Raw genomic sequence first — 20,513 nt, forward strand, 5'->3', positions numbered from 1 at the left:
TCTTGATGTACATTAGTCGAGTTGATTGAAATTAATCATCATTGTCATTAAGGTTTAATTCAGCATCAAAATGTAAGAATGTTTTTAGTGACACACACAAACAAATATTGACTGCTTTCATTGGTCGGATGGTTAATGAGTACCCGAGTAACCGCTGATAAGTAGTCTGTGTCCAGCCCCTCTTTATGAACATCACTTTCCATTTTAAAATAAAAGATCAGCTGCTGCAGTTCTGATTTTTTCATTGTTCCCCAGTTTCAGGATCAACATGGGAATATTGGTCCATCGGAGTTGGATTGCTGTGCTGTCATGTGTCCTCTTTATGGGTGAGTAATATTTAAATATGATAAGTAATATAAAATAGTAAGTAATAAGTCATTTTCAAATGGACTAAACTTGCTATATTTGTTGTTGGAAACGATACGAAAATTCTAATAAAAATATAGACATACTTAAAAAGTACTTAAAAAAACAATTAAATATTAATATTTCCCCATTATCCAAATACAGCTTAGATTTTGAAGGAGTAACCATGCTGTTCAAAAGAATAAAGTGAGTGAGTCCAGTCAGATTGGCTTCTTTTTTTAAAGGCTTATACAGACCTGTTAGGTGTTTCTAATTTCTTGTGTCAACTTTTTATAAAAGTAGAATTTATAGCATTTTAAGAAAATGTTTATTTTTTGACTTTTGATCAACACATCTTAATGATTCCATAAATTTGAAGACACACTGTTTCTTTTAAGGAGGTGAGGTTTGGTGTGATTGTAGTGAGCAGAATCTAGACATTGAAGGAGGACATTTTACACTGAGCAAGCAGTTTGAGAGAGGCAGCAAGGTGACCTACCACTGCCCTGATGGCTTCTATCCCCACCCTGAAATGGAGCGTACATGCCAGCTTAATGGGAGGTGGAAACCAGCACCAAAAAAATTCAGACCTCAGAAGTGCAAACGTGAGTAACTGTGTTTCCCTCTTTGTCTTCTGCCTCCCTCCTCCTTGTTACAATGTTAGTTTTGGTTTTACAGTTGTTGAATGCCCAGACCCCAATGTTCTGGAGTACGGCAGTGTCTCCCCTCCTCAGGAGAAGTACTTTGTGGGCAATGAGACTACGTATGAGTGCTACTCTGGGTACAATATGCGAGGGTCAACCAAACGTATCTGCTTGAAAAATGGGAAGTGGAGCGGCTTCACTCCTATCTGCAGCAATGACAGTAAGTCCAAAACCCTGTTTGTTTTGAATGTTAAAGTCTTTTCATTTTATGCATTACATTGTGAAGGGAAATATTGTACTTATAGTGCAACAAGGATTTCATACTTCCAGATGTAAAATGGTAACTTTATAATGAAGTACTGTAACCTAATGTTGGTGACCTCTGGTGGGCATTTCAACAAGTTGACTCTCCACCTTGCAACCCAGAAAATTGAGAAATTTTGAAAATTTTCCTAAAGCAAACCACTAAATCTAAATCTAAAAAATCTAAATCTAAATCTAGACTAAATCTAACCAAAGAGTGACTAAAAAATTAATCACAGCAACCTTTTCCTTAGAATTAAGTTTGTTAAAGGGACTACTGTACTTGTTACTCATTATCATTATTTCCTGTATGTGTTTTTTTTATTTCTTAGTTCACAACAATTGTGCTGACCCTGGTATTCCAGCTGGTGCATTAAGAACAGGGAACACATTTGGAATTGATGACAAAGTGACATACAGCTGCAATGGGAACCTGTTTCTAGTGGGCTCCAAAGAGAGAGTGTGTCAGGAAAACGGCGAGTGGTCGGGTCAAGAGCCAGCATGCTACTGTAAGACAGATGAACACTCTGTGCCATGAAGAACAACAAAGATATTGACCTTGTGTACTGTTTTGTTCTGTTTATCCTGACCCCCCCTCCCCTGGACATACACACACCTTGTAAACTTTTTTGTGCATTTTCCTTGCAGTCAGATATACCTTTGACACGCCACAGGAGGCTTCAGGCGCCTTTAGCAGTGGAATCAGAGACACCCTGACCATTTTAAAGCCCATAAGTAGGTTCCTACATTTGATTATTCATGTTAAAGGAACTAGAAGGCAGAAGGAGTCAGTGATGGAACATAATGATTTCTCAGCTATTTTGGAAATCATCACCCAATGTTTGTTTGAGTATTGTGCAATAAAAAGATTTGGTTTCATTCAGATGACACGCAGTATGGGAAATCACTCAGAATTTTAAAAAATGGGACAATGAACATCTATATTGCTGTGGATATTTCTGAGAGCATCAAGGAAAAAGAGTTTGACACAGCCAAAGATGCTGTGACAAAACTTCTTCAAAAGGTGAGAAACAGATTTTCTCTTGATTAACTGCTGTATTTCAAAGAACTCAGTAACTTTATCACCAACATCAGCAGTCTGTAGGTTGGTAGTGAATCCTTAAACCAACCCACACTGCAGCAAAGTGCTGACTGTCAGCATATTCAGCATATTATAACACAGGAAGGGTTCTTTCGCAGTGACAACCACAGAAACCCTCTTTTTAAATGTGACTTTTAATAACTTGTGATCTACTAAGGAATAAGATGACATCTTTGTAGTTGTATTAGACATAAAGGAAAAGGCATAGTATAGTATTAATGGATCAGAAAGTGTTTCCTCCTTAAATAAGCACACTTGGCACGATGTGCACACAACATGAACAAACACAATCTCATTCAACTTGTCTGCCAGCACAACAGCCCATTAGAAGTAAATTTCATAATGAATTACAAATCATAATCTTGAATGATGCTTCTTGGCAAGAGTCCCCTGGCTTGTTGTCAATGCACATCACGGGAAACACTTTCTGCTGATAAACGGATCAATTACTCTACAAAATGCCAACCATAAGCAATTTGAAACATAAGGAGGTGATGTATTAACAAAATGTTTCAAAGCACTTTTACAAGTCTACATGTACTTACAAAGATGCATCAAAAAATCTGATTTGCTTTTTGCATCCACAGATTTCATCCTTTACCGTGAATCCAAATTATGAAATCATTTTTTTCTCCTCTGAAATATTTGAAGTGGCCAACATTCTTGATTTCTTGGATAAAACAACAAATTATTCAACGGTCATTGAAAATTTAAAAACTTTTAAAAGAATTGGTGAGTTTAACACACACACACACACATTCATACAGTATATTGATGTCATAATGTTTTACAGTTGTAAATTGTAAATGTGTGTTTTTCTTTTCTTTTCTTCAAAGGCAAAGAAAGTGGGACTGATCTGAACCTCGCACTTAAAACCATTTTAGAGAGAATGCAGTACATGAAGGAAGGGAACTTTAAAGATAGAGTACATGCTTTTGCTGATTATCGTCACGTCATCATCCTTTTCACAGATGGTAATCTCAGCCACTTGGTACATCGGGCAGAACTGCAGAACTTCAAATTTTACTTTGTCTATGGAAACGTTACAAAAACTTACTTCAATACTATAAACAACACAAGTGTCATTTATTACAAGTGTCCAGGAAGAGTAAACTGTGTGGTCAAAGTCAGGTGACCTACTACTGAATAGTTGCAGCAACTTATCTGTTTACAGGGATGTTCAACCACATTTATTTATGAGAAATGCAAATGTTTAAAATTCTTTTCAAACGAAAGTCTTTATGTTTTGTTTTAACAAAGGTTTCTTTTGCTGCAGGAGTTTACAACATGGGCGGTTCACCTTTACCCACTGTGGAAATGATAAAGAACATGGTGTACATGAACGCAACTACTGAAGCAAAGGATCCACCCAGAGATGAATATCTGGGTGGGTTTAAAGGGTTAAATTTAGGGCATGTGTTTTTTTCATTAATTCTTCAACTTACCAATGGTGAAGCAGTGACTCTGCAGGTCATGTTTACAATGTATGTTTCACCTTTTTTTCAAGTATCCTCAGTGACTCTGGATATTTCACAGAAACACCTTCTAGATAAATATACAGCCTGTGTCGTGACTTACTTTTCATGTGTGACTCTGTTGCAGATATTTACGTCTTTGCCATCGGAGCAACACCCTTTGATGAGGACCTGCAGCCCCTCACAGTTGGGGTTGGAGGCAAACATTATTACAGATTGAAAGACATTTCTAATTTGGGTGCTACCTTTGATGAAATGATTAGTAAGTAATCTCAATAACAAATGAAGGCATTCCTGAATGTATGTTTTTGTTGCACAGGTAGCTGAAGTTGTTTGGGTGTATAGCAGTACATTTTGGTTCTATTTTTTTTTTGCATCAAATCTATGCAAAATATATGCCCCACTTAGTTTAGCAGCTACACTTGCCAACAGGAAGTGGAATCCCACTAACAAACTAATCAAACCAAATACAGTTGCTGCCATCTTTTCTCCAGAAGTGGGTGTCAGGCTGATTTTAAAGGGAATTAAATAGTTTGGAAGGAAAAGAAAGATGGAGGCCTTCTGTTTTGCATTCAACTGCATGTGTGTAAAGGATTTCCTCTGGCATTCATCATCGTGCTGTAAGTTGACACAAGGGAGATATATGATCATAAACAGAGGCCTGTATGGTTCTCATGTTTCCTAAAAGGAGGCAGAGCCATCACTCCTGGTGAAGGAGCTGAGCAAGGAGAGACAAATATGATTAAGCGCCCTTCTGGAACAGTGTAATGTAATTTTATATAATGTAATGGGTTCTTGATGCTAAATCTAAAACTGAATGTAATATTTCGCTTCAAACATATGCATCCATGAACATGAGCAACGGCGACTTTTTAAATATGGTGCACTTGTTTTTTCTTGCAGATCAAGATGATGTTGTGGGTCTGTGTGGTCTTCACAAGGAGAGTAATGATCCCAGTCTGGATGAAGAGCTCATCAAAAGATACAAGTACCCATGGTTTATATTTATTATTATCAAGGTAAAGGTTTAATTATTTTATCTACCATTATTCATCAAAAATTAAATGTCTTTGCAAAACTGAATATATGAACTTCTTCTCTTTATAATGAGATGTTAAGAGCACTAAATTAAATCTATCTGTCCCTTGTAGGATAAAAAGTGCACCGGCTCTCTGGTGAACTCCAAGTTCATCTTGACTGCTGCTCATTGCTTTCCATTCGGTACATTGCCTGAAGACGTAACAGTTGAAATTGAATTAACAGGTAACTCATTATGTTTTTGATACCAGACATTAACAATACAGCTATGACTGCAAGAATAATTACTGACACCTCATTGTATTTTTTTTACAGAACACAAAGTTACAAACTTCTATATACACCCAGATTACAATGTAACTGCTAAAAGTGATATAGGTGTAAAGGAGTTTTACGACTATGATGTTGCGCTCATCCAAATGGAAGAGGAGCTCCCAATCTCCACTTCGCTGAGGTACAAGAACACAGATCAACACAACATTCTCAGTCCTGCCTGGACAAATAATGAGAAAATAATGTATACAATCCAATCATTTCCCCTCTTTCAGACCTATTTGCATACCTTGCACCAAGGAGACCAGAGATGCTCTAAAACTGGATGTTAACTCCACCTGTGCAGACCAAGGTGCAGTAACCCCAATAAGAAAATGCTCATTCTATACACGTATGATGTGATAAAGGTTAATTATTTATCTAACTGTTCTCTAACCCTTTGCAACATGTCCTCAGAAAAAAGTCACATTTGGTGGATACGATTACGTTTCTGTTAAGGACGTGGGAACGTATTTTTGGACATATGATAACATATGATCAACAACACTTTATCGTGAGACTGCTACAGAGGCAGGTGGGAGGTGGATGAAGGGGATCCAATGTGCAGGACCCTCACTTAGGAGTGCAGGGATTTGGTTTTTGTGTGATCAACTTTTTGTTTTTAACTGCAGCTTGCTTTAGCAGAAAAAACGACTAGTTAAGGTTAGGCATGAAAACTAGGGTAAGGGGAGTGTAAAAAGCAAAAGGGAAATGGCTCACATGCGGTCGCTGGGACAAGTCCCCGGCCCTGGTTCCATTTTTAAGGGCAGAAATGTTGACTTCATGCTACATTTTTCTGGTGAAGACGGGTTCTGTAGATGCACCGTTAATGTGGCTGATTTATCTCTTTTCATCACAAATATTTTGTATAAATTAGGTCCCATTTCTGTTACCATCCTTTAAACTTAGTTTAAACTTAGGTGTAACCATTGTGTTATTTTATTATTACAGAAAAGGCTTTGTTTAAAGATCACCAAGAAAGACTCAGTTTCCTGACCAAGACAACCAATATTGTAGATGAAGCAGATGTCTACGCTAAGCTTGGTGACAGTGTGAGTTAAATGAGCTGTCCTGCACCTCATTGTATGCACGCCTATTTTATTCAATTTTCTCTCAAATGCTAAAAGTCACTTTTTTTCCATGCAGAGACCTAACTGCATCAAACATGCATTAGAGGCAGAGGACATGCCCAAAACCATAAATGTGCAGGATGTTGTGACTGAAAATTTCCTGTGCACTGGAGGCAAGAGTCCATACATAAATGACATTGCATGTAAAGGTATGCTGTGTGCATATTCTGAAACAGAGCAGCAGTTGTAGATATCAGTAATTTGGGACAATTACAATTGTTTTTTTGTGGGATAGGTGACTCTGGAGGGGCTCTCTTTAAGATGTATCAGCATCGCATGATACAGGTAAAACGCTACACACAGTACCATTGCAAAAGAGCATCACATGGTGGCAATATACATGTGAGTTAATTATATTCTTATTGTCAATTTGTTCCTACAGGTTGGAGTGGTCAGCTGGGGAACTAAGGATCTATGCTCGGGCCGTCAAAAACCGTCTAAGCCTTTTCGATCAGAAGAGAACACCAGAGATTTCCACATTAATCTATTCAGAGTTCTTAATTTTCTCAAGTCTATTCTTGGAAATGACGACCAAAATGAATATGCACCAATGACATTTTTAGAATAAATAACCTGGCATACTGATTTTCCATTTCAGCTATGTAAACTCTACATGCTCTTTCTGACTGATGCACAATGTTTAACACATCCACTCATTCAAGCAATCTGTCTTTACAGACAAAAGATGTTTCTGATTCAGTTTTTCTAATCAAAAGCTAGCCTGCTCACAAGTGTCAGAGTACAAACCTTTTTAGCAACAGTTATGAAGAAGTATCAGCTTTACAGTTTGTTTTATGTTTGTCAACAAAAACTAATCCAGACAGGGTGTACAGCAGCTAGTGGATAAGCTCAAAACCAACACCCACCCTACTGTCTGCAGCGGCAGACAGGTTTTGGGTTTAAATTGTGATTCAGGAGACACTAAAAAAATCCTTCATTTTATTTTCAATGTAAATTATATTTCATATTCATTGTGAGGTTAAAATTTATAAATTGTTTCAATAAATTGGATTTTCATTAATCTGCCTGTCTGATTTTGTGTTTACTTGATTATTAAAAAACAGATTTACAGATACCAGTTTCATATTCACACAATATGAGCATGAAATGTAGCACAGCACACAGGCCCATATGATCCATACACACACTGACATGCAAAGTACACATGTTACATATGGAGTTTTTGTTAACTAAAAAAAATGTCTAAAACAATTACTTCAGCCTTTTACAGGTTTCATCAAAAATCTTTTATGGACACTCAGGAGTGCCAAACTCAGATCATTGAAATTGAATTTGGTGAAAAGTTCAGTGTATGTAATTTCTCTTTCTGGCGTTTTAGGATGGAAATGAACTGAATTTGTCAGTCATTGTATTTTTACAGCCGACAAACAAACAGGATCATTATGTTAGAAATTACTTGTTGTGACCAGAAATGGCTCAAAATCATGTCATTTTACTGTCTGGGTTTGCCTCAGTGAAAATGCACATTTATCACATTGTGTAGATATTGACTGTTGCAGAACAATTGTAAAGTTTTCAACATTAATATATGTGTGTGTGTGTTTGTGTGGTGAATAGCTTCCCATGGGAACACTCATCTGTTTTCCCTAACTAACTGGGAGAGAGGAAGGAGGTCAGTGGGATGAGAAATGGAGGCAGAGACAGAAGAAGACAGACTGTGAGAGAAGGGACAAATGTACAGTAAGAACTTCATACATACACTTTTCCTCCATTTGTGCCCTGAAAAGGAGATTGCATGCTCATGCATCCTCAGCTACTGCTGATCCTGCTGCTTGAATATGAGATTATATACAGATTATATATTTGGCAGAGGAAACCTCCCCTGTTACAAAACTGTAATGTCAAATACTCATCTTACTAAATTAAATCAAAACTGTCAGGCCTCCCTGATCTGAACCTGGCGTTTTGTTATTGGACTTCTGTGCTGGGCATGGTTTGTCCATAATGTACACCATGTTCGAGCACAAGGTTGTCCATTGGTGCACCTGGCACCAGGACACCCTAGGCCGGAGGTCAATGTTCGATTTTATAATCGTGTCATCTGATCTCAGACTCCAACTCCCACCTCCGGGAGAGCTTCACTCAGATTCTGAGGGAGGTTGGAGACATTAAGTCCGAGTGGACTATGTTCTCCACCTCCATTGTCGAAGCGGCTGTCCGAAGCTGTGGCCACAAAGCCTTTAGTGCCTGTCGCAGCGTCAATCCCCAGACCCAGTGGTGGACACCGGAAGTCAGGGATACCGTCAAGCTGAAGAAGGAGTCCTATCGGGCCTGGTTGGCTTGTGGGACTCCTGAAGCTGCTGAGTTGTATTGGCAGGCAAAGCGTGCTGCAGCGAGGGCAGTTATAGAGGCAAAAACTCTGGCCTGGGAGGAGTTCGGGGAGGCCATGGAGGAGGTCAGCCTCAAAGAGATTCTGGCAAACCGTCCGGTGCCTCAGGAGGGGGAAGCAGTACTCTGCCAACACTGTATTCAGTGGAGGTGGGGAGCTGTTGACCTCGACTGGGGATGTGGTTGGACTGTGGAAGGAGTACTTTGAGGATCTCCTCAATCCCACCAAAGCGCCTTCCATTATGGAAGCTGAGGCTGAGGACTCTGTGGTGGACTCATTTATCACCTGTGCTAAAGTTGCTGAGGTAGTCGAAAAAAAAATGGATGAGATTCGCCCTGGGTCTCTGGATGTTGTGGGGCTGTCTTGGCTGACACGCCTCTGCAACGTCGTGTGGCAATCAGGGGCAGTGCCACTGGACTGGCAGACCAGGGTGGTGGTCCCTCTTTTCAAAAAGGGGGACCAGAGAGTGTGCTCCAACTATAGGGGATCACACTCCTGGTGAGGAGAATTCGGCCTATAGTCGAACCTCGGATTCAGGAGGACCAGCTCTATACCCTCCGCAGGGTGCTGGAGGGTTCATGGGAGTTCGCCCAACCAGTCCACATGTGTTTTGTGTATTTGGAGAAGGCATTCGACCGTGTCCCTCACGGCATTTTGTGGGAGGTGCTCTGGAAGTATGGGGTCCGTGGCCCTTTGTTAAGGGCTGTCAGGTCGCCGAATGACCGGAGCAGGAGTTTGGTTCGTATTGCCAAACCAAACTTCTACCAAATTTCAAACCAAACTGGGACGGTTTGTAGCCGATTGTGAAGCGGCTGGGATTAGAATCAGCTCCTCCATGTCTGAGGCCATGTTTCTCGACTGGAAAAACGTGGCTTGTTCTCTCAGGGTGGGAGGAGAGCTCCTGCCCCAAGTGGAGGAGTTTGTGTATCTCGGGGTCTCGTTTACGAGTGAGGGAAAAATTTAGCGGGAGATTGACAGGCGGATCGGTGCGGCCTCCGCAGTAATGCGGCCTCTGTACTGGTCTGTCGTGGTGAAGAAGGAGCTAAGCCGAAAGGCGAAACTCTCCATTTATCGGTCAATCTACATTCCTACCCTCACCTATGGTCATGAGCTCTGGGTAGTGACCGAAAGAATGAGATCGCAAATACAAGTGGCCGAAACGAGCTTCCTTCGAAGGGTGGCTGGGCGCTCTCTTAGAGATAGGGTGAGAAGCTCGGTCACCCGAGAGGAGCTCGCAGTAGGGCCGCGAGAGTAGGAGTCAGCTGAGGTGGCTCGGGCATCTGTTTCCGATGCCTCCTAGACGCCTCCCTGGGGAGGTGTTCCGGGCATGTCCCACTGGGAAGAGACTCCGGGGAAGACCCAGGACGCAGTGGAGAGACTATGTCTCTTGGCTGTCCTGGGAATGTCTCGGGATTCCCCCAGAAGAGCTGGAGGAAGTGTCTGGTGTGAGGGAAGTTCCGGTGTCCCTGCTTTGACTGCTGCCACCGCGACCCGGCCCTGGATAAGCGGTAGAAGATGGGTGGATGGATAAGAGAACTAACCATTCAACAAACAATGCTTGAATAAGGCTCTCAGTCAAAACATTAACAGTCCAAATACCTGTGTTTTTATGTGATATCATTCTTTACATTTTCATGTATTTTAATACTAAAAGAAAGACGGTACAGGGCCTCCCTCTGCTTGAACACACCTGCTTCGTTCTGGTTTCTTTGTAATGAAACACTGCAAGGACCTGAAAGGAATATTTTTAAAATATCTTTGATTGAATTAGAGGATATCATCTTCATGTAACACTTTTGTAATGATAATACCAGAAGCTTAAGTAATAAAGACAATATTCGATAGCTCCCGCTAACTCACTTCCTGAAAATGACAACATTTCAAAATTGAATTGTATGTGTGTTTTCTACAAAACAACCACAAGGACAAATTAAAAACAAGAAATCCAGACAATTGATCACTACATTAGCTCACACAGCTGAACTCACAGTTAATCTGGCGAGAACTACAATCAATGATCTAATCAATATTTTACAAAGAAAGTTCAACACTGCTTGCAGGTTTTGGGAAATGATGCAGCAAACGTTTGTACTTTGTCCTGGTTTCACAATAACTGTGACCATGTATGTACACATGCTGAGAAATCCTGGCTCCAAAAAGGCAATCTGTGGCCAGCTTAATGGAAGCAAAAGATGGACTGATATCTGGAGTGTTACAGTCAAAATGAACAGACACTGAACTGACTGTTAAATGTAGTTTTACTCAATAAATCTTTTCAATGCATGAGCTTCATCATATTGCTGCAAGTACAATAACTTGTAGAATCAATAATACAGAAAGCAATAATATGAGACAGTAAAAATAGTTTGTCTTGATGTACATTAGTCGAGTTGATTGAAATTAATCATCATTGTCATTAAGGTTTAATTCAGCATCAAACTGTAAGAATGTTTTTAGTGACACACACACAAACAAAATGACTGCTTTCATTGGTCAGACAGTTAATGAGTACCTGAGTAACTGCTGATAAGTAGTCTGTGTCCAGCCCCTCTTTATGAACATCACTTTCCATTTTAAAATAAAAGATCAGCTGCTGCAGTTCTTCTGATTTTTTTATTGTTCCCAAGTTTGAGGATCAACATGGGGATATTGGTCCATCAGAGTTGGATTGCTGTGCTGTCATGTGTCCTCCTTATGGGTGAGTAATATTTAAATATGATAAATAATATAAAATAGTAAGTAATAAGTCATTTTCAAATGGACTAAACTTGCTATATTTGTTGTTGGAAACGATATGAAAATTCTAATAAAAATATAGACATACTTAAAAAGTACTTAAAATGTAATTTCTAGTGCCAACTTTTAAAATTTATTGCATTTTAAGAAAATGTTTATTTTTTGACTTTTGATCAACACATCTTAATGATTCCATAAATTTGAAGACACACTGTTTCTTTTAAGGAGGTGAGGTTTGGTGTGATTGCAGTGGGCAGAATCTAGACATTGAAGGAGGACATTTTACACTGAGCAAGCAGTTTGAGAGAGGCAGCAAGTTGACCTACCACTGCCCTGATGGCTTCTATCCCCACCCTAAAATGGAGCGTACATGCCAGCTTAATGGGAGGTGGAAACCAGCACCAAATGGACCTCAGAAGTGCAAACGTGAGTAACTGTGTTTCCCTCTTTGTCTTCTGCCTCCCTCCTCCTTGTTACAATGTTAGTTTTGGTTTTACAGTTGTTGAATGCCCAGACCCCAATGTTCTGGAGTACGGCATTGTCTCCCCTTTTCAGGAGAAGTACTTTGTGGGCAATGAGACTACGTATGAGTGCTACTCTGGGTACAATATGCGAGGGTCAACCAAACGTATCTGCTTGGAAAATGGGAAGTGGAGCGGCTTCACCCCTATCTGCAGCAATGACAGTAAGTCCAAAACCCTGTTTGCTTTGAATGTTAAAGTGTCTTTTCATTTTATGCTGCTCTATACATTGTGAAGGGAAATATTGTATTTATAGTGCAACAAGGATTTCATACTTCCAGATGTAAAATGGTAACTTTATAATGAAGTACTGTAACCTAATGTTGGTGACCTCTGGTGGGCATTCGACTCTCCATCTTTGGCAACCCAGAAAAGTGAGAAATTTGCCCTCAGGGTTTTGTAAAAATGTGTGTTCCTTTCCTAAAGCAAACCACATATTTTAATGCCTAAATCTAACCAAGGACGGACTAAAAAAAATAATCACAGCAACCTTTTCCTTAGAATTAAGTTTGTTAAAGGGACTACTGTCCAGTGGTTCCTGCTACTGGTAGGTTACTTAATGAGAAAGCTATAATAATCCTGTACCATTTGAATTTACTGATTTTTTCAAATGTTTTCATTCATTATGTTATCATTTTTTACTCATTATTATGACTTTCTGTATGTGTTTTTCTTTATGTCTCAGTTCACGACAATTGTGCCGATCCTGGTATTCCAGCTGGTGCATTAAGAACAGGGAACATTTTTGGAATTGACGACAAAGTGACATACAGCTGCAATGGAAACCTGTTTCTGGTGGGCTCCAAAGAGAGAGTGTGTCAAGAGAATGGCCAGTGGTCCGGTCAAGAGCCAGCATGCTACTGTAAGACTGTAAGATGAACACTCTGTGCCATGAAGATATTCATAAGACATTCTTTGTACTGTTTATCCTGACCTTTACAAATAATGCACACTGGTTGAAGGCCAGGGAGGGATGACCTCCAAACCAACTCGTACTACTGGTTTACACCTTGTTCACTGTTATCCGGGCCGGGTCGCCCACTGCGTCCTGGGTCTTCCCCGGGGTCTCCTCCCAGTGGGACATGCCCGGAACACCTCCCCAGGGAAGCGTCCAGGAGGCATCCGAACCAGATGCCCGAGCCACCTCAGCTGACTCCTCTAGATGTGGAGGAGCAGCGGCTCTACTCCGAGCTCCTCTCGGGTGACTGAGCTCCTCACCTTATCTCTAAGGGAGCGCCCAGCCACCCTTCGAAGGAAACTCATTTCGGCCGCTTGTATTCGAGATTTCATTCTTTTGGTCATTACCCAGAGCTCATGACCATAGGAACGAAGATTTACCGGTAAATCGAGAGCTTCGCCTTTTAGCTTAGCTCCTTCTTCACCACTATGGACCTGTACAGCGACCACATTACTGCAGTGGCTGCACCAATCTGCCTGTCAATCTCCAGCTCCAGTTTTCCCTCACTCATAAACGAGACCCCAAGATACACAAACCCCTCCACTTGGGGCAGGAGCTCTCCTCCCACCCAGAGAGGACAAGCCACCTTTTTCCGGTTTAGTCGAGGTTCGACTATAGGCCGAATTCTCCTCTCCAGTACCCTGGCATAGACTTTCCCAGGGAGGCTGAGGAGTGTGATCCCCCTGTAGTTGGAGCACACCCTCCGGTCCCCCTTTTTGAAAAGAGGGACCACCACTCCGGTTTGCCAGTCCAGTGGCACTGCCCCCGATTGCCACACGACATTGCACAGGTGTGTCAGCCAAGACAGCCCCACAACATCCATGGACTTAATGTACCCAGGTACAGTACGTTTGGGCCTGCCGGGCCAGGTAGTGATCAGTTGACAGCTCAGCCCCTCTCTTCACCTGAGTTTCCAAAACACATGGTCGGAGATCAGATGACACGACTATAAAATCGAACATTGACCTCCATTGAACATGATGTTCACTATGGACAAACCGTGCCCAGCACAAAAGTCCAATAACAAACCACCACTCGGGTTCAGATCAGGGAGGCTGTTCCTCCCAATCACGCCTCTCCAGCGTTAATGTCACTGGCCATGTGGGCTTTGAAGTCTCCCAGCAAGATGACAGAGTTCCCGGTCGGGGGCGCCATCCAGCACCCCTCCCAGAGACTGTAAGAAGGTCAAGTACTCCACACTGCTGTTTGGCCCATATGCCGAAACCACAGGTCGCCTCCCTGCGCCTTCGGGTTGGGGAGATTTCTCCCCAACCCGAAGGCGCAGGGAGGCGACCCTCTCACATACTGGGGAAAACTCCAACACATGGCAGCTAAGCTGTGGGGCTATGAGCAAACCCACACCAGCCCGCCGCCTCTCACCATGGGCAACTCCAGAATAGAAGAGAGTCCAACCCCTCTCAAGGAGTTGGGTTCCAGCTCCTTCCAGCCACCCCAGTGAGGTGACATTCCATGTCGCCAGAGCCAGTGTCTGTGTCCAGCAAACAGGTCACCGAGGCCCCTGCCTTCGACTGCCACCCAATCCACTACGCACCGACTGCTTACGGTTCCTCCCACTGGTGGTGAGCCCATAGGAGGCCTTCTAAACTTTTTTGTGCATTTTTCTTGCAGTCACATATACCTATGACACTCCACGGGAGGCTTCAGGGGCTTTTAGCGGTGGAATCAGAGACACCCTGACCATTTTAAAGCCCATAAGTAGGTTCCTACATTTGATTATTCATGTTACAGCACATTTTATGTGGCCTTAGGTAAAAGAAGTAGAAGGTAGAAAGAGTCAGTCAAAGAACATAATGATTTCTCAGCTATTTTGGAAATCATCACCCAATGTTTGTTTGTGTATTGTGCAATAAAAAAATTTGGTTTCATTCAGATGACACGCAGTATGGGAAATCACTCAGAATTTTAAAAAATGGGACAATGAACATCTATATTGCTGTGGATATTTCTGAGAGCATCAAGGAAAAAGAGTTTGACACAGCCAAAGATACTGTTACAAAACTTCTTCAAAAGGTGAGAAACAGATTTCCTCTTGATTAACTGCTGTATTTCAAACATTTTAACAACTACCAACATCAGTAGTCTGTAGGTTGGTACATAAAGGAAAAGGCATAGTATAGTATTAATGGATCAGAAAGTGTTTCCTTCTTAAATAAGCACACTTGTGCACACAACATGAACAAACACAATCTCATTCAACTTGTCTGCCAGCACAACAGCCCATTAGAAGTAAATTTCATAATGAATTACAAATCATAATTTTGAATGATGCTTCTTAGCAAGAGTCCCCTGGCTTGTTGTCAATGCACATCACGGGAAACACTTTCTGCTGATAAACGGATCAATTACTCTACAAAATGCCAACCATAAGCAATTTGAAACATAAGGGGGTGATGTATTAACAAAATGTTTCAAAGCACTTTTACAAGTCTACATGTACTTACAAAGATGCATCAAAAAATCTGATTTGCTTTTTGCATCCACAGATTTCATCCTTTACCGTGAATCCAAATTATGAAATCATTTTTTTCTCCTCTGAAATATTTGAAGTGGCCAACATTCTTGATTTCTTGGATAAAACAACAAATTATTCAACGGTCATTGAAAATTTAAAAACTTTTAAAAGAATTGGTGAGTTTAACACACACACACACACATTCATACAGTATATTGATGTCATAATGTTTTACAGTTGTAAATTGTAAATGTGTGTTTTTCTTTTCTTTTCTTCAAAGGCAAAGAAAGTGGGACTGATCTGAACCTCGCACTTAAAACCATTTTAGAGAGAATGCAGTACATGAAGGACGGGAACTTTACACATAGAGTACATACTTTTGCTGATTATCGTCACGTCATCATCCTTTTCACAGATGGTAATCTCAGCCACTTGGTACATCGGGCAGAACTGCAGAACTTCAAATTTTACTTTGTCTATGGAAACGTTACAAAAACTTACTTCAATACTATAAACAACACAAGTGTCATTTATTACAAGTGTCCAGGAAGAGTAAACTGTGTGGTCAAAGTCAGGTGACCTACTACTGAATAGTTGCAGCAACTTATCTGTTTACAGGGATGTTCAACCACATTTATTTATGAGAAATGCAAATGTTTAAAATTCTTTTCAGATGAAAGTCTTTATGTTTTGTTTTAACAAAGGTTTCTTTTGCTGCAGGTGTTTACAACATGGGCGGTTCACCTTTACCCACTGTGGAAATGATAAAGAACATGGTGTACATGAATGCAGCTACTGAAGCAAAGGATCCACCCAGAGATGAATATCTGGGTGGGTTTAAAGGGTTAAATTTAGGGCATGTGTTTTTTTCATTAATTCTTCAACTTACCAATGGTGAAGCAGTGACTCTGCAGGTCATGTTTACAATGTATGTTTCACCTTTTTTTCAAGTATCCTCAGTGACTCTGGATATTTCACAGAAATACCTTCTAGCTGAATATACAGCCTGTGTCGTGACTTACTTTTCATGTGTGACTCTGTTGCAGATATTTACGTCTTTGCCATCGGAACAGCACCCTTTGATGAGGAGCTGCAGCCCCTCACAGTTGGGGTTGGAGGCAAACATTATTACAGATTGAAAGACATTTCTAATTTGGGTGCTACCTTTGATGAAATGATTAGTAAGTAATCTCAATAACAAATTAAGGCATTCTTGGGTGTATAGCAGTACATATTAGGTTCTATTTTCTTAAATCAAATCTATGCAAAATATTCGCTCATTGTGAGCATTTTTATAGGTTGGCAGGCAGGTTGGATGTATCACAGTTCAGTATGACCCACCAAGTTTAGCAGCTACACTTGCCAACAGGAAGTGGAATCCCACTAACAAACTAATCAAACCAAATACAGTTGCTGCCATCTTTTCTCCAGAAAGTCAGGCTGATTTTAAAGGGAATGAAATAGTTTGGAAGGAAAAGAAAGATGGAGGCCTTCTGTTTGGCATTCAACTGCATGTGTGTAAAGGATTTCCTCTGGCATTCATCATCCTGCTGTAAGTTGACACAAGGGAGATATATGATAATAAACAGAGGCCTGTATGGTTCTCATGGTTTCCTAAAAGGAGGCAGAGCCATCACTCCTGGTGAAGGAGCCAAGCAAGGAGAGACAAATATGATTAAGCGCCCTTCTGGAACAGTGTAATGTAATTTTATATAATGTAATGGGTTCTTGATGCTAAATCCAAAACTGAATGTAATATTTCGCTTCAAACGTATTTGCATCCATGAACATGAGCAACGACGACTTTTAAATATGGTGCACTTGTTTTTTCTTGCAGATCAAGATGATGTTGTGGGTCTGTGTGGTCTTCACAAGGAGACTAATGAGCCCACTCTGAATAACAGGATCGTCAAAAGATACATGTACCCATGGCTTATATTTATTATTATCAAGGTAAAGGTTTAATTACTTTATCTACCATGATTTATCAAAAATGAAATGTCTTTGCAAAACTGAATATAGGAACTTCTTCTGTTTATAATGAGATGTTAATAGAATAGAATAGAATAGAATAGAATAGAATAGAATAGAATAGAATAGAATAGAATAGAATGCATTTTATTGTCACTATACACAAGTACAATGAGATTAAAGCTGTCAACCTGTTTCAGTGCAAAAAAGCAATGTATAAAAAGAGATGTATGAAAGATATTAATTAATAGATATTCAAAAGATATTAAGAAATTATTTACAATATAAACATAGTAGTCAGTTCACAGTCCTGAGAATATAAATATGGTCTATATACAGTATTCAAGTATGGAAAAAATATTGAACATGTTATATGTTGTAAATTTAAATATTTTGCACATGTTGTATATTGTCCATCTGGGTATGTAGTATTGTACATTAAAATCAGTGTATGTGGGAGTTCAGGGTGGTTACAGATGGTTACAGATTTGCAAAGAAGCTGTTAAGAGCACTAAACTAAATCTATCTGTCCCTTGAAGGATAGTAAGTGCATGGGCTCTCTGGTGAACTCCAAGTTTATCTTGACTGCTGCTCATTGCATTCCATTCGGTACATTTCCTGAAAACATAACAGTTGAAACTGAATTAACAGGTAACTCATTATGTTTTTGATACCAGACATTAACAATACAGCTATGACTGCAAGAATAATTACTGACACCTCATTGTATTTTTTTACAGAAGAGAAAATTAAACACAACATTACAAACTTCTATATACACCCAGATTACAATTTAAGTGCCAAACGTGATATAGGTGTAAAGGAGTTTTACGACTATGATGTTGCTCTCATCCAAATGGAAGAGGAGCTCCCAATCTCCACTTCGCTGAGGTACAAGAACACAGATCAACACAACATTCTCAGTCCTGCTTGGACAAATAATGAGAAAATAATGTATACAATCCAATCATTTCCCCTCTTTCAGACCTATCTGCATACCTTGCACCAAGGAGACCAGAGATGCTCTAAAACTGGATGTTAAGTCCACCTGTGCAGACCAAGGTGCAGTAACCCCAATAAGAAAATGCTCATTCTATACACGTATGATGTGATAAAGGTTAATTATTTATCTAACTGTTCTCTAACCCTTTGCAACACGTCCTCAGAAAAAAGTCACATTTGGTGGATACGATTACGTTTCTGTTAAGGACGTGGGAACGTATTTTTGGACATATGATAACATATGATCAACAACACTTTATCGTGAGACTGCTACAGAGGCAGGTGGGGGGTAGATGAAGGGGATCCAATGTGCAGGACCCTCACTTAGGAGTGCAGGGATTTGGTTTTTGTGTGATCAACTTTTTGTTTTTAACTGCAGCTTGCTTTAGCAGAAAAAACAACTAGTTAAGGTTAGGCATGAAAACTAGGGTAAGGGGAGTGTAAAAAGCAAAAGGGAAATGGCTCACATGCGGTCGCTGGGACAAGTCCCCGGCCCTGGTTCCATTGTTAAGGGCAGAAATGTCGACTTCATGCTATGTTTTTCTGGTGAAGACGGGTTCTGTAGATGCACCGTTAATGTGGCTGATTTATCTCTTTTCATCACAAATATTTTGTATAAATTAGGTCCCATTTCTGTTAACATCCTTTAAACTTGGGTTAAACTTAGGTGTAACCATTGTGTTATTTTATTATTACAGAAAAGGCTTTGTTTAAAGATCACCAAGAAAGACTCAGTTTCCTGACCAAGACAACCAATATTGTTGATAAGGCAGACGTCCACGCTAAGCTTGGTGATAATGTGAGTTAAATGAGCTGTCCTGCACCTCATTGTATGTAGGGGACAGTGGGGTAAGTAGTGCCAGTTTAAAGTGCCATTTACGCAAGGGAATTACAGGAATGCCTCCAACTAAAATATGTACATTTAGTTTAGGATGTTGTGCATCCCTGAGAGCAATCACTTTGGATCTTAAATAAACAGTTAATCATAGAAATGTTACTTTGGAGGGTAAAAAAATGTTTTTTGAACTTAAATGCTTGAGAGAGTGAAATAGATGCCTATTCAAAATTATGTGGTCAACAAAAACAGGGGTGCCCCCTGGCACAAAATACCCCACTCTCCCCTACGCCTTTTTTTCTTGCAGAGACCCGACTGCATCAAACATGCATTAGAGGCAGAGAGCATGCCCAATAATATAAAAGTGCAGGATGTTGTGACTGAAAATTTCCTGTGCACTGGAGGCAAGAGTCCACACAGAGATGACATCGCATGTAAAGGTATGCTGTGTGCATATTCTGAAACAGAGCAGCAGTTGTAGATATCAGTAATTTAGGACAATTACAATTGTTTTTTTTGTGGGATAGGTGACTCTGGAGGGGCTCTCTTTAAGATGTATCAGCATCGCATGATACAGGTAAACCGCTACACACAGTACCATCGCAAAAGAGCATCACCTGGTGGCAATATACATGTGAGTTAATGTACATTCTTGTTGCCAATTTGTTCCTCTACAGGTTGGAGTGGTCAGCTGGGGAACTAAGGATCTATGCAAGTCTAGGAAACTGCCTAACCCTGTTGAGTCACTTGAGAACACCAGAGATTTCCACATTAATCTATTCAGAGTTCTTAATTTTCTCAAGTCTATTCTTGGAAATGACAACCAAACTGATTATGCACCAATGACATTTTTAGAATAAATAACCTGGCATACTGATTTTCTATTTCAGCTATGTAAACTCTACATGCTCTGTCTGACTAATGCACAATGTTAAACACATCAGCTCTTTCAAGCAATCAGACTCAGTTTGTGATGAATGATGAATCAAAAGCTAGCCTGCTCACAAGTGTCAGAGTACAAACCTTTTTAGCAACAGTTATGAAGAAGTATCAGCTTTACAGTTTGTTTTGTTTGTCAACAAAAACTAATCCAGACGAGGTGAATACAGCAGTGGATAAGCTCAAAAACACAGTGATGCTGACAACACAACACCCACCCTACTGTCTGCAGCGGCAGACACGTTTTGGGTTTAATTTGTGATTCAGGCGACACTAAAAAAATCCTTCATTTTATTTTCAATTTAAATTACAATTAATATTCATTGTAATGTTAAAATTTACAAATTGTTTCAATAAATTGGATTAATCTGCCTGTTTG

The 20,513-nt window shown here is 40.2% G+C and overlaps 2 protein-coding genes across 2 annotated transcripts; both read left to right on the plus strand.

Annotated features, from left to right (window-relative positions):
* The first annotated feature begins 168 nt into the window (after positions 1-168).
* Positions 169-7,370, plus strand: LOC114446497 (complement factor B-like). Its single transcript, XM_028422142.1, has 18 exons — positions 169-326; positions 744-950; positions 1,024-1,209; positions 1,625-1,801; positions 1,941-2,027; positions 2,177-2,316; positions 2,982-3,126; positions 3,231-3,368; positions 3,671-3,781; positions 3,997-4,131; positions 4,773-4,888; positions 5,021-5,132; positions 5,223-5,361; positions 5,456-5,532; positions 6,171-6,271; positions 6,366-6,498; positions 6,585-6,634; positions 6,732-7,370. Exons 1-18 carry the CDS (start codon positions 269-271, stop codon positions 6,915-6,917), a joined length of 2,298 nt encoding a protein of 765 aa, XP_028277943.1. The 5' UTR covers positions 169-268; the 3' UTR covers positions 6,918-7,370.
* Positions 7,371-11,237: 3,867 nt separating this feature from the next.
* LOC114446496 (complement factor B-like) lies at positions 11,238-20,506 on the plus strand. Its single transcript, XM_028422141.1, has 18 exons — positions 11,238-11,397; positions 11,661-11,861; positions 11,935-12,120; positions 12,642-12,818; positions 14,544-14,630; positions 14,806-14,945; positions 15,419-15,563; positions 15,668-15,805; positions 16,108-16,218; positions 16,434-16,568; positions 17,225-17,340; positions 17,898-18,009; positions 18,099-18,249; positions 18,344-18,420; positions 19,059-19,159; positions 19,503-19,635; positions 19,723-19,772; positions 19,873-20,506. Exons 1-18 carry the CDS (start codon positions 11,340-11,342, stop codon positions 20,053-20,055), a joined length of 2,301 nt encoding a protein of 766 aa, XP_028277942.1. The 5' UTR covers positions 11,238-11,339; the 3' UTR covers positions 20,056-20,506.
* Positions 20,507-20,513: the final 7 nt, after the last annotated feature.

The sequence above is a fragment of the Parambassis ranga genome, chromosome 14 (assembly GCF_900634625.1).
Source record: "Parambassis ranga chromosome 14, fParRan2.1, whole genome shotgun sequence".
Classification (NCBI taxonomy): domain Eukaryota; kingdom Metazoa; phylum Chordata; class Actinopteri; family Ambassidae; genus Parambassis; species Parambassis ranga.

Bases quoted from the DNA above. Each gene is read 5' to 3' on its own strand.
- LOC114446497 (XM_028422142.1), top strand. From the start codon at position 269: ATGGGAATATTGGTCCATCGGAGTTGGATTGCTGTGCTGTCATGTGTC. The intron at 6,499-6,584 runs GTATGCTGTGTG...TTTGTGGGATAG, and splicing joins AAATGACATTGCATGTAAAG to GTGACTCTGGAGGGGCTCTC. The intron at 6,635-6,731 runs GTAAAACGCTAC...TTGTTCCTACAG, and splicing joins ATCAGCATCGCATGATACAG to GTTGGAGTGGTCAGCTGGGG.
- LOC114446496 (XM_028422141.1), top strand. From the start codon at position 11,340: ATGGGGATATTGGTCCATCAGAGTTGGATTGCTGTGCTGTCATGTGTC. The intron at 14,946-15,418 runs GTGAGAAACAGA...TTGCATCCACAG, and splicing joins TTACAAAACTTCTTCAAAAG to ATTTCATCCTTTACCGTGAA. The intron at 19,160-19,502 runs GTGAGTTAAATG...TTTTTCTTGCAG, and splicing joins ACGCTAAGCTTGGTGATAAT to AGACCCGACTGCATCAAACA.